The 16,509-nt window shown below is 48.3% G+C and overlaps 1 protein-coding gene across 1 annotated transcript in view; it reads left to right on the forward strand.

Annotated features, from left to right (window-relative positions):
* Window positions 1–6,549: 6,549 nt before the first annotated feature.
* DAGLA (diacylglycerol lipase alpha) overlaps window positions 6,550–16,509 on the forward strand; it is a gene marked incomplete at both ends in the record, with an annotated part of 34,939 nt that continues 24,979 nt past the window's right edge. Inside the window, 4 exons of the mRNA XM_082000572.1 lie at window positions 6,550–6,644; window positions 7,189–7,400; window positions 9,815–9,916; window positions 10,510–10,648. Of these exons, the coding sequence (XP_081856698.1) occupies window positions 6,550–6,644; window positions 7,189–7,400; window positions 9,815–9,916; window positions 10,510–10,648 (548 nt within the window). The remainder of the gene's footprint in view (window positions 6,645–7,188; window positions 7,401–9,814; window positions 9,917–10,509; window positions 10,649–16,509) is intronic.

Below are 16,509 nucleotides of genomic sequence, written 5' to 3' on the forward strand. Positions count from 1 at the left end.
CTTGAAAGTACAGATCTGTTCCCTTAATCATATCAGTCATGCTAGGACTATCCTCACAACCTTCTGGCAGCTGCTGTACCATCTCCCCTCCAGGAAAGGAGCTTCCCTTCCAATTCCTGCAGACGTTGCTCACAATAGATATCTTCTGCCACTTGTAAAAGGCAGCTCTGTCTTGGAAGGGCTCGTCCTCCTTTGGTGCTTATTTGTCCTCCTTATATTATGAGCCTCTGTTCCACATTGTGTCTGTTGAGGAGGTATTCCTCTCTCTTGTAAGATGCTCTGAGAAGGGCATTTTCTGAAGGTTTGGCTATTTTTTCATCTGTCCTACCACTTACTTCTGTTGTTTCTTGCTCATGGTGGTTATGGGTAATTGTACCGGGGAGATGCACAGCAACAGACCTTGCTGTCTAGTTCACACCGCACGCTGCGTCCTGCAAGAGGTGCTGGAGGAGAAATGGGTTTGTATGTGTGCAGACATAGGCAAGTAACTGCCTCCCAGCCAGCTTCAGGACACTTTGTATGGATGTAACCACATCCCCCCCTTCTCCCTGCAAGGGAAGAACAATTCCCAGATTGTGAGGAACCAAGCTCAGAAAGAGCTCTATTTAAGGCCCTTAAAAATAGCTTGACGAGCTATTCAAACTGATGAAGTTTGATCCAAGTTCTAACTGATGATTTCCGTCAAGTACAAGAAGTGCTTATAAAAAGGTGTGTTTAATGGGAACAGGAGGTTTCTGTGAGCAGCAAGGGGTGATGACCCAACCTGGGGTAGAAGGCCCATGTCCCATGTGGGACATCTTTGTGAGGAAAGGAAGGATGTGGGGTTCAGGTAGGGGTGACTTGACGGGGCTGGAACCCAACCTGTTAGTGAAGTCCTATTTCAGGGGAAGAGTTTGTATTTTATGAACCAGCAGATGCTTAAGGGTGTTAAGCATGCAAAATGTAATTTTTGGTCACCTGAATTTGACAAACGTGGTTATCTTACAATGCTGTTGCTTTTTTAGTTCACTTCGGTATAAAAACACTGTGGCATCTGCAAGAAGTGCAGAGAGCTTCAATAACTCTGAAAACTTCAGGAAGAGGAAGTGCAGGTACACTGGCGAGGGACAGATCATGGTCCTGTTGATAGGAGACGAGAAGAGTTGTGCAGTGGAGTAGTGCTTGTAGTTGCCCTGCTGTGTGGTGGGAGGCAGAAGGCAGTTCTAGAGGACCAAACTGGATGGAGTTAATCTGGCGATGTTCAGGCTCTGCCCTGGGCCTGCCTGGGCTACTTGGGTGACTCTTGGGGTTTACTGTCGAGAAGCCCCTATTCTTTTCTTGGGGCTTCTGAGCCAGGCTGCAGCACCCATGCTGCACCCTCAGGACAGCATCTCTGGACACCTGGGCAAGGTGACCTGGTTGTGCTGGCAGGGGGAAGGGCAAGTGCCTCTGCTCTGGTAGCACAGACGAGTGGAGGAGCATTTCCCCAAGGAAATGCTGCTGTTTGAGCTGCCATGACACAAAGCTTGTTTCGTTTCAGTTTTCCAGATGGATTTTCCTAAGCAGCTCTAGCAGATGATCTGTGAGAGCTGGCAGTCCCGGGCTATGACTTCTCAACGGGACGGCAGGTTGGGGCTGGATCGTTCCCCGGGAACATGGTGGCATTGCATCCAGCACTGCAGGAGTGTGCCGCTGGGAGGATCAGCGTGCCGGTACACGTTGCTGGATTTCTGCAGAACAGCAAAGGGCTTTGTCCTGTAGTGACTCCTGCAACCATCTACAGAGCTAAGACCTAGAAATCCCCTTTCTTTTGGGCTTCCTCTAGCCCTAAGCAGTGAAGATTAAGGTCTGGTCGCTGGGCTCTGAACTATTATGATTTGGCGGGAGTTTGGGTGAATAATACTGTAGGACGCTAGATTTGAGGCAGAATTTGGGGAGACCAGCAGGAAGAAGGTGCTGACAGATAGGAAACACAGATGAGGTGGGATTGCTTTGTCATATGTGAGTTGTGTCAAGTTGCGAGCACGTCACCATCTCAGGCCAAGTGGAAAGGTAGGTGATGAATATATTGGGCGAGCAGGGCTTCCTCCTGCTAATGCCTCTGTGCAGACATTGCCAGTGGTCTGTCAAAGTGAGAAGAAACTACTGGCACTGGCAGATCCCATTTCAGCTTGGTGTTGGCCTCCCATCTTCTGCTTGACAGGAATAGCAAGTAATGGTCTGAACTGCAGGAGGTTGAGTGGGGACGAGGGACATGTTTTTGAGCGATCGAGGTGGGAATGCTGAGGGAGTCCACAGGCCCATGGGGATCCAGGCACGAGGAGTTTCTGGGGAGAGCTTGCAGGCAGTTATTGTGTTGGGCCGTGTGTGTGCAAATGTGCCTTGGGTGTCTCTGTGATGCTGTGAGCTTAAAGCAAATCCTGCTCATGGTTTTGGGTGCTGGGGAGTAGCTCTCCTGGGGTGTTGGCATGGTGTGGGTGGTCTCCTGCAGTGCAAAATCTACGCACAGCCCTTTTCCTTCACCTATGGCTGTGTTCAGCTTGTATTTACTTGTATACCTTCTTCTGAGGCTAATGTCAGACGCGATGGGATGTTGGATTAGACTAAATCTCCTAGGTTTAGCTGGAATGTTGTCTCGCTGTAGCATTTTTCTCCCTTGCTCTTTTCTCTAAGCCTTCCCCTACAGACAGCTAATTCTCCCCTTCCCCCACATCCTGTCATACCCCAGAGCATGTCACAAGGAATTAACGGCTGAAAAGGCCCGGGAGAGGCTGCTCCTCTGGAACAGTCTCTCCTTTCTGTGACTGGGGTGGCCCCCTCTCTGTGCCCCTTTTGTGTCCCGTCCAAGTCCCTTCCCCCTGGCCAGTCGGTATGCGCCAGAGGAGAGACCAGCGGCCCTGAACCTCTCCCAGTCCCGCTCTGGCAGTGCTGCCCGATGCCATCCGCTGCAGCCGAGGGACTTCCCGTGCACAGCCGGGGCTCTGGGCCAAACCCGAACCGCTGCCGCGGTGCTCCCGGTCCTGCCGGCTTCTCGGTGGCAAGAGGGAGGAGGTTTGTGCTGCTGTGCTTGCTGCTGGAGGGCTTTCCTTCTCTCCTGTCTCTCTGCATCTCTGACAGCATCGCCCGCTCTCGCTCCCAATCCTTCTTCCCACAATTCACATACAATCCCCTCAGAACAGGGATGATGTCACTTCCTTCCAGAGGGTGCCGGGGGTGTGGAAGGAGGGAGTCACGACCCCTGGCTCCGTGGCTCGCGGCAGCCCTAAGGAATAAATGAGGTTGCTATTTTGGAGGGAAGGAGTTGCTCTGAAGATGATGCCCGTCTCGGTCGGCAGGCAGTCACCACGCCATCCTTGCCTTTGCTGAGTGGGATTTTCAATGGATGCAAGAAGAGTTTGCTGTTCCCTCCTTCCCTTGTGATGTCTGTCTCCGTGGATATGCACTTTTCCTGAAATACCCTTACGGGAGAGAAGAATGTGTAGCAGCTGGACCACATGCCATGTAAGATCTCTGCTCCCATAGATGTTTCTCTGATCTTAGGGTTAAGGGCTCCGGACTCTTTGCACACAAAGCTTGTGTCTGCATGTGCTTCCCCTTAACTTCAGTGTTGGGAGCTTGGGGCTTCTTGTATTGGGGTTCAGCTTTCAAGGTCCTGGGAATTTTTCACTCCTTGCAGCAATTTTAGGGGCAGTGCAAGGTGTTCTTGCTGTTGCAAAACTAGGGTCAGTGGTCTCTGGGCTGTTTGCACTTTGACCTTCCACTTTCCTTCCAGTTCCTCTGCTAGACTGTGTCTTCGTCATCTTCAAATGTAACTCCTGGGATCTGCTACCCCAGATGAAGCCAAAGAGTCCTCACGTTGAAAGCTTTACTTTTTTTTTTTTGTGTGTGTGTGTGTGTGATTTACAGTCTCAGGTCTTCTATCATCTCCCTTCTTTCCAAACTGGGGACAAGTCCCCAGACCTCGTAGTTTAGATTTTCAATAAATATTCTTTGAAAATTAATTGGGACTCTTTCTGCGGTACGCCAGGAGCCTGGTTAAGCATATAGCTAGGAGTGACAGTCCCACAGTGAGTGTTCTCATGTGTGACAGTGAGTGACAGGCTGCTCTGCTCCATCCCCATCTGTTGCTGTGGGTAAGGAATTCACATTAGATGCTTGCTGCTCTTGCCGATACCCTGCCTCTTAAGCTGGCAGAGGGTGGTGAAAGCAGGCAGAGCACAACTGCTTGCGACTGGAGAGGTGGAAGAGTTGTGGAAAGTACGCTGGTGGAATGCAGCCGTAAGCCGAGGGGTGGTGGGAGCTGAGGTCTGAGCCTGGCTGGGAGGTGCTGCGGTGGTCAGAGGCAGAGCGAATGAGCATGCTGGAAAGTGCGTCCACCATTTACCGAGCAGGGTTAGCAATATTCAAGATATAAGTGCTTCATACGGGCGGTGCGTGACAGGCAGGCGGGTTATACATGGCAAGGCTAGAAGGAGTTGCCAGATGGCCAGAGGAGTTAGCAGTTTGAAGGGAGAGCTGCAACGTATTGAGTGCTCTGATTATTATGTGCTAAGGAAGTGTGAATCCAAATGGTGTTGTAATTTCACATTTGCTTTGTTTGTGGAATAGAGCGTTTCCCTCATCCAAGTGAGTAACGTACTGGAAGTGTGTCAGCCTGTTAACGATGGAATCTCCCGGAAAGCGTGAAAGATTTGTGTAGGTTTTCAATACTTGGTGACTGAAATGGGTAGGAAGGTCTAGTCCACTAGCCGTGGAGAGGAGACTCCTCTGTTTTGGGATGGTCTGCACAGTAGGTAAGTGATGGAGTAACTATACCTGCCCAGTGAATAGGTTTTGGTAGGACGAGACAGCTTCTGCTACTGCAGCAATCAGTGCTGTGATACAGTCTGTGTGCTGTGATTCTGTGTGCTGTGATACAGTCTGTGTTCTGTCACAAAACCAACACTTGTGTTACTTTGGAGGTTCAAATTAGTTTAAATGTGATCATGTCACTCTTTCCCTTATTTTACCCAGAGCACTAAATTATATACATAATGTATAGCCATCATTTACAAGTTTGAGCTTTTTTGTGTGGTGCATGAGGTATGGCAGGTGATATTCTCTCTGAAGTGCTGTTGGAAATCCTGATTACATCATAAGTAACAAATGTGGACTCTTTCATTTTTTCCTCTGTGAGCCTAACAGCAAATTGCCAGATCTGTCCAAAGAGCAGTTATTACTTCAGAGACGCAGCTTTGGAGTGGCATGGGCACTGCAGGTCACGGATGGAGCGCTCTGGCAGCAGAGCGTGAATGTGAAGACTGGGAGGTTAGTAGGGTTAGAGTAGAAGAAGTGCTGTGATTTGAGACTGACATGCATCAGTTGGGAGAACTTGGCACTCTTGAGATGGCGGCTGGGAGCGCAGAGGCGCAGGCCAAGGTGTGGTGTCCCTGGTCTGTGGTATCACAGCAGGGTACAGGTAAGAAGTGCGACAGGGTTTAGGGTGCGGAAGAGAGGAACAGGAATGACTGCTGCAGTCAGGAGATCGCTGGTGGCTGTGGACAGACTGCATAGATGCAATCTCAGAAACCAAAGGTTGACAAAGCCAAATAGAAGTCACGATTACAGGTCGTGGTTGAAGTGTGTTGTACAAGGAGTGAAGAAGGAAGGTAAGGTGTGCTACCGGAAAGGACTGAGCTGCTCTGATGCAATGGACTTGGACTAAAGCAGGCTGGAGTATGTACAGCAGAACTGCAATGGTGTGGGAGAGCTGTGTTGGGAGGAGGCGTCTGGATAGCCCTCTGGAGTCTCGTGACTTACACCACTGCTGTTTCTTTTTTAAAAGTGTTTGTGAAGCTTTAAAAATAGGAGTACAGACAAAATGTGGGGAGGAGCAGTGAGCCCCTCAATCTTCAACCTTTTAATTGTTAGTGCCTGTCAGGGCCAGTGGAAACACAAAGGAGATGTGGAGCTGGCAGGGTGCTTCTGTGCAACTGATGGTCGAGTGAGAGATCTCCTAGGAGCTTGATCCCTCGGCTGTAAGTGGTTGCTGTTGGGAGCCAGTCAATAGCTTTCCCTGATGCTACCACTAACTGCTAATGGGTATTTTGGCTTGCAGAGCCAAGTGAGGGAGGGAACTGTTGGGACAACAAAAGAGGCAGGCAGCAGTGCCTGGGGAAGAACATGGTAATGGCCCTTTTTTAGGTTGAGGTCAGTATTGCCTGTCCAGAGCAACCCGCAGTGACTGCTTACTAACATGTAGGATTCCAGGTAATCTTGTGAAGTGGAGCTGGGTGAGTGATGATTATGTTCAGTGAGTTACACACCTGCTTCACCTAATACTTCCCACTCTTTAAACTGTACATTCCTCTCCTGTGCACTCCTTCTTGAGCATGCCATGCCCCCTGGTGCTGGAAGAAAGAAGCTCGGCCATCTTTGGTGTAAAATAGGATAGCTCTCAAGTGCAGACCTTCTGGTGTGGGGTTGTGGGGCTCTCCTGAGGGAGTCGAAGAGGGTCAGCAGGATCTTTGATTCTGTTCTTTTCCAGGAGGTGAGTGTCGTGCCTGCTGAACTTCCTCAGACCCGCTAGCCATGCCAGGGATTGTTGTGTTCCGCCGTCGCTGGTCTGTAGGCAGCGATGACCTGGTTTTACCAGCCATCTTCCTCTTCCTCCTGCATACCACCTGGTAAGCGAGAAAGGCAGAATGATGCTTTGAATTCTCCCATGAAATCTTTTTGCTACTCCTGTTTCTTGCAGCTGTAATTCTTCCTGCGCTTAAACATGCAGCTGGAAGGCTTGTTTGGGGCATTTGTGACAGACACCAACATATTTCCGGCTTCTGGTTCTTTGGATAAGTTCTATTCTAAATTCTAGTTCCAGTTCCAAAGAGGGAGTCTGACCAGAGCTCCCTGCATCCTCCTGTGCTACCCAAGGTTGTCCACTGGAGTTTGGGGCTGTGTTTCTGAACAGGGGCTGAGGAAAAACAATTGGAATGGCAGATCCCATGGGATAATGTGACTTGGGACAGAGCACCAAATTGTTCTGACTGGGATAGCAGGGCCTCTGGATGGCTTGTGGGGAGGAGATTTCCAGAATTGATATTAAGTTATATTAATTGTAAGTAGCTGTGGGACACTGAGGATCCTCAGTAGCTTTGTGAGGAGAGCAGGTGTGGGATATGCGGCTTTCTTTGGCTTACTGCTGGTAACAAGCTGGTTTGTGACTGGCAGGTTTGTGATCCTCTCTGTGGTGCTCTTTGGGCTGGTGTACAACCCCAACGAGACCTGCTCGCTTAACCTGGTGGACCACGGCAGAGGCTACCTGGGCATCCTGCTCAGTTGTATGATCGCAGAGGTGGCAATCATCTGGCTCAGCATGCGAGGCAGTATCCTGTACACAGAGCCCCGGGACTCGATGCAGTATGTGCTCTATGTCAGACTGGGTAAGAGGCAGCGGCCTGAGGCCTCCTAATGACTCAGCCTCCACACTGCCATCTGCTATCGCAGAAGACTTCTCTCCCCACACCCTGACAAACACACAGCTTCTGAAAGACATCCAGATGGCCACTTGTATGTGATATGCATCTGAATACATCACATATACTGCACCCTGTCATTGCTGTAAGACTCTCATGCAATGCCCCAAATATCTTTCTAGCAAACCTTTAACTTGTCATCCTCATTGCGATGCAGGTACATCCTTTTGCTCTAACAGAATATGCTCCCCTTCTGTCTTGCAACACAGATCTGCCACAGTGAGATGCATCTACACCTCTCCCCCACCTTTTTTCCACACGTTTTCCTATGATACAGGCATATGTCTGTGTAAATCATGATGGTTCTGACCCAGAGGCATGTGCACGTCCTTGCCTGTCATACAGACACTTAACTCTACACCCACCTACCCTGAGACATATACTTGACCTCTTGACTCACATGTGATGCATTTCTCTGTCCAGCAACCTGCACTTTGATATTCCACCTCCAGGCACCATGGGATAAATAGGTTTACCACTGGCTCACTGTGGTTGCATCCTCTCTCTTAGAGTGCATATTTGCCTTCCTAAAAACATTTCCTGTCTCGCTCACGCGCCAAGAACAAGATCAGAAAAGAGATTGTTCCTTAATCTTTCATTCAGGGCTTCCCTTTTAGCTTGTCTTCCCTCTTCTGTTCTGTTGTTTTCCAGGTACAGAAGCTTGATCAGATTTTTCTGTGCTGAATGAAGATTTTAAGAGAAAAATCTTTTGGAGATGCAGAGTCAAGCCCATTCCAAACAAAGCAGCTCATATTTTTGCATCTCTTTTTTTTTTTTTTTTGCTGGATTGTTTTCATGTAGAATTCACTAAAATACGGGTAACCTTGCTTGGAAGCTCTGTCTAGGAGAGATTTCAGCCTTTGAGTGCTAAGTGCAAATCATTAACATGAATAACAAACAAATCTCTCTCTCCAGTTTCCCAGACACACTGCAGTCTCCCTGGGGAAGCACACAGAGCCTGACAGTTTGAGTAACACTGTGTTAAAACCAGAATAAATGGGGCAATGGAGGTAGAGAGAATCCAAAGAGCCATTTTCCTCCTCAAGAATCATGTGCTTGTCTTCCTTGTCTGCCTTAAACAAATACATGGGTTCAGGATCTGTATTTACATGGTATTTTGGGTCTTGTACATGCTTGTTTCATGGCGCTTTTAACTTTTAATGGGTTCTTCAGTTCTGATGATAGAAACAGGAGTGTGACCATTGTGTGGGCAAGGTCCACGTGACTGTCCCGTTTTAAGCGTGTGCTGTTTAGTGCATATGAATCTAGGGAAAGAGTTCCAGTATGAACTCGGGACAGTCTCATCTGAGATACTGCTGCTCCTGTCCTGCAGCAGGTAATCTCAGAGGGGAGACAAGCCAACGTAGGCAAAGCCTCGCTTTTTTTAAGAGCATAGGCTGGGCTGATCAGGAACCAGGTCCAGCCCTGGTTCCTTGCACACTGCTGTTGAAAACCATTTTCTATGTGGCTGGGCTTTCCAGACTAGTGAGAGTCTGCAGTAAGCCACTTATGCAAAGATACTGTGCCAACGTGTAGATAAGGAGGGTGGATGGTTAGTTGGGTAGGCTGGAACATGGGTTTAGTCTCAGCTCCACCAAAGGCTTGCTAGGCATTACTAAGCAAGCTATTTACCCTCTCCATACCCAATTGCTCACTTGTACTTTAGGGTTGTAACGTGTAGCAAAAGCGTGAGGATGGGAACTTCAGAGCAGTAGTTACCAACTGTTTTGTTCCAGGGAGCCACTGTCGACCCCCAGTTTCTTGTTCCTTGCCAGGGTAGCACGCAAAACTGAGGAGCCAGTAAATGACTTCTTTAAAGACTGTGTCCTGGGAACTGTTACTGGAAAGGACTGCAAAGGGCAGAGGTGCTGGGAACATTTGCTAAGTGTAGCAAGCAGGATTAGTCCTGGATACACACTGCTATTTATTGCATATCTTTGAATCAGGCCAGCTGAGGTGGTTAAGAGCTAGGTCCTGTTACATGGTGATTCTTGTTACCCAAGGGAGCCTTTCCACTGTCGTAGGTGGAAGGTAGGGCTATCTGATTCACACCTCCGATACAGGCAAGGGCACTGACAGCTCTGCGTGCATGTGGTTCTTGTGTCATTTAGGAGAAGTTAGTGTTAAGGACACATTACATTTTAGGTTCACTTTCTTGAATATCACCTCCCAAAGCATTGGGGCCCAGTCCTGCAGTCACTTCTGTGCAACAGTCCTGCTAAAGAACCTGTCTTTGTGTTTCTTCTCTGGAAGATGGGGAGAGGCAGTCGTTAATCCTTAGGGTGATGCTGCTACTATCCATTGTGTTCCTTTTGTTTCAGCGATCTTGGTGATTGAGTTTGTGTATGCTATTGTGGGCATCGTTTGGCTGACGCAGTACTACACTTCCTGCAATGATATCACAGCAAAGAGTGTCACTTTGGGTACGTATTTGGAATGTGGTTTGTGTGCATTCCTGTGTATGTGCAGACATCCTCTTGCCTTGGAGAGCTAATTCATTCATGCATGTGGGGATTGACTGTTGGAAGTGGATTGTAGCTGTAAATGTGGTGCTTGTTTTCCTGAGACATTATTGCTCAGAACAGTTGTTCTATTCATTTGTTTGTGCTGTCTGCACTGAGGCAAGAATTCACATTCCCATGGAAGGGTCTGGCTGGGGAGCCTGTACGAGCTGGTTCCCCTTCAGTTCAAAATGGCTTTACTGTTTTCCTGGAACGCCTTTTCAATCTCAGCCAGTCTCCTGCAGGGTTGATGCTAATGTCGCGGTCCCCCTAGATACTCGATGACTATTTAATGGCCTTCTGCATGGGCAATTTCCTAAAACAGCTGGAAAACCTAGCTGTGGTTTAGAAGCTAGAGGATTTCCTTTTGCTGCAGCTGGCTGCAAGAGTATTTGGGGTAACTTTCTCTGCCCTGTGGTGATGGAGAGGTGGGTCTGACGTGTGTGACAAAAAGCAGGAAGCGATGCTGCCAAGACTTATGGGCAGAGCACCTGACTTCTCTTCTTTCTCTGCAGGAATGGTGGTGTGCAATTGGGTTGTCATCCTGAGCGTCTGCATCACTGTCCTGTGTGTCTTCGACCCTACAGGACGGACGTTTGTCAAACTGCGTGCCACAAAGCGGAGACAACGCAACCTGAGGACATATAACCTGCGGTAAAAGCAGCATTTCTGGAAGGGTGCCCTGCTTTTTTTTGGTTCTTGACATTCTCCTTGCCTTGGTTCAGGGAGTATTCAGCTTCAGGCATTGCTTCCCTTTGCTGGCGAGGGTCATTTTGGAAGAATGCAGCTCAGGCTGTCAGGTGGTGTGTGTGGGCATCTGTATCCAAAGGAGGCGAAGCAACGCAGTATCTGGCTGGATTGCATGGTAGTCACTGGATTTGTGAATCCTTACGAGCCCCTTGAGCCAGTGCTGACCACAAAAGCTTGTCTGTCTGTCCTGTAGCAGTGTTTTGACTCATAACAGTGAGGCATTGCTTAGATTTTTGCTTAGGTTGAGGCAGCATCTTCTTCCAAAGCCCCTTTCTTCCTTTATTTTTGTCTCCAAAATACAACCTTTTGGCCCGAGGTTTCTTGTATTTGGTCTTGGCTGAAAAGCACTTTCTTTTGTGTTGGCAGTCAGATCTTTTAATTCAGAATTGATTGCATCTTTGAGCTACCCAGATGGGGATATGAAAGCTTTTTTCACTAAGCAAGGCATTTTTTATAAGTTTTTTTTCCAGTAGTGGGACAACACAAGCAGGCTTTGTTTTCTTACGCAGTCTTGACATATATAACTGTCAGCAAGAAATGTGGCTTTGGTAGGACTTGAGGGCATTAGGCTTTGAATGCTAAAAAATGAGGCTTTTAGAAAATACTGTGCAAATTTTTCGTTTCTCATTGAGAATGTACATTCAAGGGGTGTTCTGAGTACATGCTCTTCTAATGTCTTGAAATGGGACCCTTCAGGTTGTCTTTTTGAGGAAGAACCAGGCTTTTCTAAGGATGATGCAACATGTTTTGTTTGAAGGAGCCTTTTTTTAGTAACAGAAAGTATAAGACATTCTTCCTAACCTTTCCAATACGTTACTAACACTACCCTTGAATATTTGGAGTTAGTGCCCTGTTACCCTAACGTGTGTGATTGCTGCATTGTGATCAGGACATTCCCGGGGAGATCGGCGTGAGAAGTTGATGATACAGTGGATCTAATACCTCACACTACATCAATGCGTTATTTTTCCAAAGGGAAATTGAGTGCCACAGATTGCAGTTTTTTGCCACAGAACTTAATTTTTGGGATTATTTTGATTTACTTTTATCTCTCCTGTGAGGAGTTTTTTGATCCCAGACAACTGAGTAAAGGTATTTGTCCCTTGGGCCATGGCCAGGTTTTTCCCTCCAGGCCTGTAACATTTTTGGAGAGCTTGTGCCTGCTGTTTGCAGATTTCCACTCTAGAAAGGGAGTGTTAACAGATGTTAACAAGCAAAATGCTGTGGGCTATAATGTGAAAGGGAAATGTAAAATGTTACTATGTGTTCACTACTAAAGTAATTGTTTTCAAAGAATATATGTTGAAATTCCTCACTTGCTTAAAGCAATCCTTTCCAAAGAACATGTTATGAAATTCTCTGCCTGTTTCTGGATTGTGATCCTGTAAGGTGCCGAGGGCCAGCCATTCCTATTGAAATCCTTCGGTCTGCAGCAATATGTGCCTTTGGATGTACAGCAGTAATGTGACCTTTGTATTACGCTTAAGCTGAGCCATATTTCCTCTGTCTTTACTCATGAAAAAACTTGATTTGTTTGTCACATTAAGGGGACATTTAACTTCGGCTTCCTTTTTGTGGTGCTCTGCTGTAGCTGCTGGACTCTGTTACACAGTGGTTTTCATTTACCAGTGGCATTGTGATGTGTGTGGGCTTTTATATTCTTGCAGAGCTGAGAAAATAAAACAACAAAACAGAAGGCTCAGCTAATTGTGCTGAGGTTTTTCTAAGAAACTTGCTTTAGAGCTCGTACTAAATGTGTGGAAGTTCAGTATTAGGAAGAAGGAATTTGGGAAAAGCTGGAGTGAAAATAGCTCAGAGCACGCTTTCTTGTTCAACCTCCGCGGTGAAGTTGTTAAGTTCTTTGCATTGCTGCCCGAGTTCTTTGGCATTTGGTGGAGCAAATTGAGTACTGCCAGCTCTGTCTTAGGACACTCGTATTGCTGTTCCTCTTTTGGAGTTCTTTCGAGGTTATGGGCTGTTGTTTTAAAATGCTCAGGCATGAATTGATGGCTTGCCCTGCAGGATTTTCTCTTTCTGTTGCAGGAAAATACTCCTTTACTAGCATCTTTTTCTTCCAGGTGCAACCAACTTTCTGTGCTTGGGCTTTTCCTGATGTGATCACTTGCCAGAAAATAGAGCTGGTCCTTTTTCATTGTCTGACCTGTGTTGAGTTAGTCTGTGTTCACCTTAAAAAAAAAAAAAAAAGACCTTGCATTAGAGGAGCTGTGGACTTCATGTAGATAGCAAGGCGCTCTGGCACAGAATCACAGAGTCACCCACTTCAGTGCCACGAAACCTGACTTGATCTAAGGGTTGTTTTCAGGTTTGCCAGTCAAAAATAAGGGACTGTCACCCTGTGAAATGCAGTAACTAGGACAAGCTCACAACAGTGGAGTGAACTCTGCTACAGTTCATTTTAAATAGGGTTGTCCAATTAGTTAATTTTGAAGCTGAAATTGAAATGTCTCATAAACGAAATGTGGGTTGAGCTAAACCTTCTGTATTCAGCCTTTTTTAAGCTTTTCTAAATTGAAAGAGGACCTTTTAGCTTGCTTTCCTTTTTTTGATTAAAGTTATGCACTCTACTTGAATAAAGAGTGCAAGTTGTTTCAGTTCTGAGACTGTATTATGTTTAATGTGTGTTTTTCCAAATAAGCTATTTACTGGAAAAAATCACACAGCTCCTCTCATACTTAGTGCTCAGGGTCTTTTGCACTATTCCCAACCCCTTGCCCCGAGGTAGAGTTTTCCTACTGAGTGGTAGTACATCCTAGCACATGATGCAGCTGCCAAGTTGCCAGTAGACCCTCCTTCCACCTGGAGCACCGGGTGCTCTTCACAGAATCACTAGGTTGGGAAGGACCTTCAAGATCATCAAGTTCAACCATTAATCCAGCGCCACCATGTCCCCTAAACCATGTCCTGAAGCGCCACATCCACACGTTTTTTGAACAATTCCAGAGATGGCGACTCCACCACCTCCCTGGGCAGCCTGTTCCAATGCCTGACCACTCTCTCAGTGAAGAAGTTTTTCCTAATATCCAATCTAAACCTCCCCTGGCGCAACTTGAGGCCATTTCCTCTCGTCCTATCACTAGTTACTTGGGAGAAGAGACCGACACCCTTGTCGCCACAACCCCCTTTCAGGTAGTTGTAGAGAGCGATAAGGTCTCCCCTCAGCCTCCTCTTCTCCAGACTAAACAACCCCAGTTCCCTCAGCCGCTCCTCATAAGACTTGTGCTCCAGACCCCTCACCATCTTCGTTGCCCTTCTCTGGACACGCTCCAGCACCTCAACATCCTTCTTGTAGTGAGGGGGCCCAAAACTGAACACAGTATTCAAGGTGCGGCCTCACCAGTGCCAAGTACAGGGGCACAATCACTTCCCTACGCCTGCTGGCCACACTATTGCTGATACAGGCCAGGACGCTGTTGGCCTTCTTGGCCACCTGGGCACACTGCCGGCTCATGTTCAGCCAGCTGTCAACCAGCACCCCCAGGTCCCTTTCCGCCGGGCAGCTCTCCAGCCACTCCTCCCCAAGCCTGTAGCGTTGCATGGGGTTGTTGTTGCCAAAGTGCAGGACCCTGCACTTGGCCTTATTAAACCTCATACAGTTGGCCTCTGCCCATCGATCCAGCCTGTCCAGATCCCTCTGCAGAGCCCTCCTACCCTCCAGCAGATCAACACTCCCACCCAACTTGGTGTCATCTGCAAACTTACTGAGGGAGCACTCGATCCCGTCATCCAGATCATCTATAAAGATACTGAACAAGACCGGCCCCAGAACCGAGCCCTGGGGAACACCGCTTGTGACCGGCCGCCAGCCGGATTTAACACCGTTCACCACAACTCTCTGGGCTCGGCCATCCAGCCAGTTCCTCACCCAGCAAAGAGTAAACCTGTCTAAGCCACGAGCCGCCAGTTTCTCCAGGAGAATGCTGTGGGAGACGCTGTCAAAGGCTTTACTAAAGTCCAGTAGACAACGTCCACAGTCTTTCCCTCATCCACTAGGCGGGTCACCTGGTCATAGAAGGAGATCAGGTTGGTCAAGCAGGACCTGCCTTTCATGAACCCATGCTGGCTGGGCCTGATCCCTTGGTTGTCCTGCAGGTGCCCTGTGAGCACCCTCAAGACCAACCGCTCCATAATCTTCCCTGGTACAGAGGTCAGGCTGACAGGCCTGTAGTTCCCAGGATCCTCCTTCCGGCCTTTCTTGTAGACGGGTGTCACATTGGCAAGCCTCCAGTCTTCTGGGACCTCCCCTGTTAACCAGGACTGCTGATAAATGATGGAGAGTGGCTTGGAAAGCTCCTCCGCCAGCTCTCTCAGTACTCTCGGGTGGATGCCATCAGGCCCCATAGACTTGTGGGTGTCCAGGTGGTTTAGCATGTCCTTGACTGCTTCCTCCTGGATTATGAGGAGTACATTGTGCTCTTCATCCCCATCTTCCAGCTCAGGGGGCTGAATACCCTGTGGATACCTGGACTGGCTATTAAAGACTGAGGCAAAGAAGGCATTAAGTACCTCAGCCTTGTCCTCGACCTTGGAGACAATGTTCCCCGCCATATCCAGTAGGGGATGGAGATTCTCCTTGCCTCTCTTTTTGTTGTTAATATATTTGTAAAAACATTTTTTATTATCCTTTACGACTGTGGCCAGACTGAGCTCTAGCTGGGCTTTTGCCTTTCTAATTTTGTCCCTGCTTGACCTAACGAGATGGTTGTACTCTTCGTGAGTTGCCTGGCCCTTCTTCCAGAGATGATAAACTCTCCTCTTTTCCCTGAGTCCCAGCAAAATCTCCCTGTTCAGCCAGGCCGGTCGCCTTCCCCGCCAGCTCTTCTTACGGCACATGGGGACTGCCTGCTTCTGCGCCTTTAAGATTTCCTTCTTGAAGACTGTCCAGCCTTCCTGGACCCCTTTGTCCTTCAGGACTGTCTCCCAAGGGACTCTCTCAACCAGTGACCTGAACAGGCCAAAGTCTGCCCTCTGGAAGTCCATGATAGCAGTTTTGCTGACCCCTCTCCTTACTTCACTCACAACTGAGAATTCTATCATGTCGTGGTCGCTAAGCCCAAGACGGCCTCCAACCACCACATCTCTCACCAGTCCTTCTCTGTTTGTAAACAGCAGGTCCAGTAAGGCATCTCCCCTGGTGGGCTCACTCACCAGCTGCATCAGGAAGTTATCCTCCACACACTCCAGGAACCTCCTAGACTGTTTCCTCTCTGCTCTGTTATACTTCCAGCAGATGTCCGGTAGGTTGAAGTCGCCCACAAGAACAACAGCCAGCAAATGCGAGACCTCCGCCAGTCGCTTATAGAATGTCTCATCTGTCTCTTCATCCTGGTTGGGTGGCCTGTAACAGACTCCCAGCAGGATGTCTGCCTCATTGGCCTTCCCCCTCATCCTTACCCACAAGCACTCTACTTGGTCTTCACAATCTTCGATTTCTATGCAATCAAAACACTCCCTAACATACAGAGCCACCCCACCGCCTCTCCTTCCCATTCTATCCCTTCGGAAGAGCTTATAGCCATCCATTGCAGCACTCCAGTCATGAGAAACGTCCCACCATGTTTCTGTGATGGCAACTACGTCATAGCTGTCGCGCTGCACAATGGCTTCCAGCTCCTCCTGTTTGGTGCCCATGCTGCGTGCATTGGTGTAGATGCACCTGAGCCGGGCAATCGATTTCAACTCTGGCACGTTGAATCTACCCCTAGGTTCAACTCTAGTGAGCCCGGTTTTATCCCCTCCCCCCTCCA

Source organism: Phaethon aethereus, assembly GCF_964289735.1.
Source record: "Phaethon aethereus genome assembly, chromosome: 5".
Classification (NCBI taxonomy): Eukaryota; Metazoa; Chordata; class Aves; order Phaethontiformes; family Phaethontidae; genus Phaethon; species Phaethon aethereus.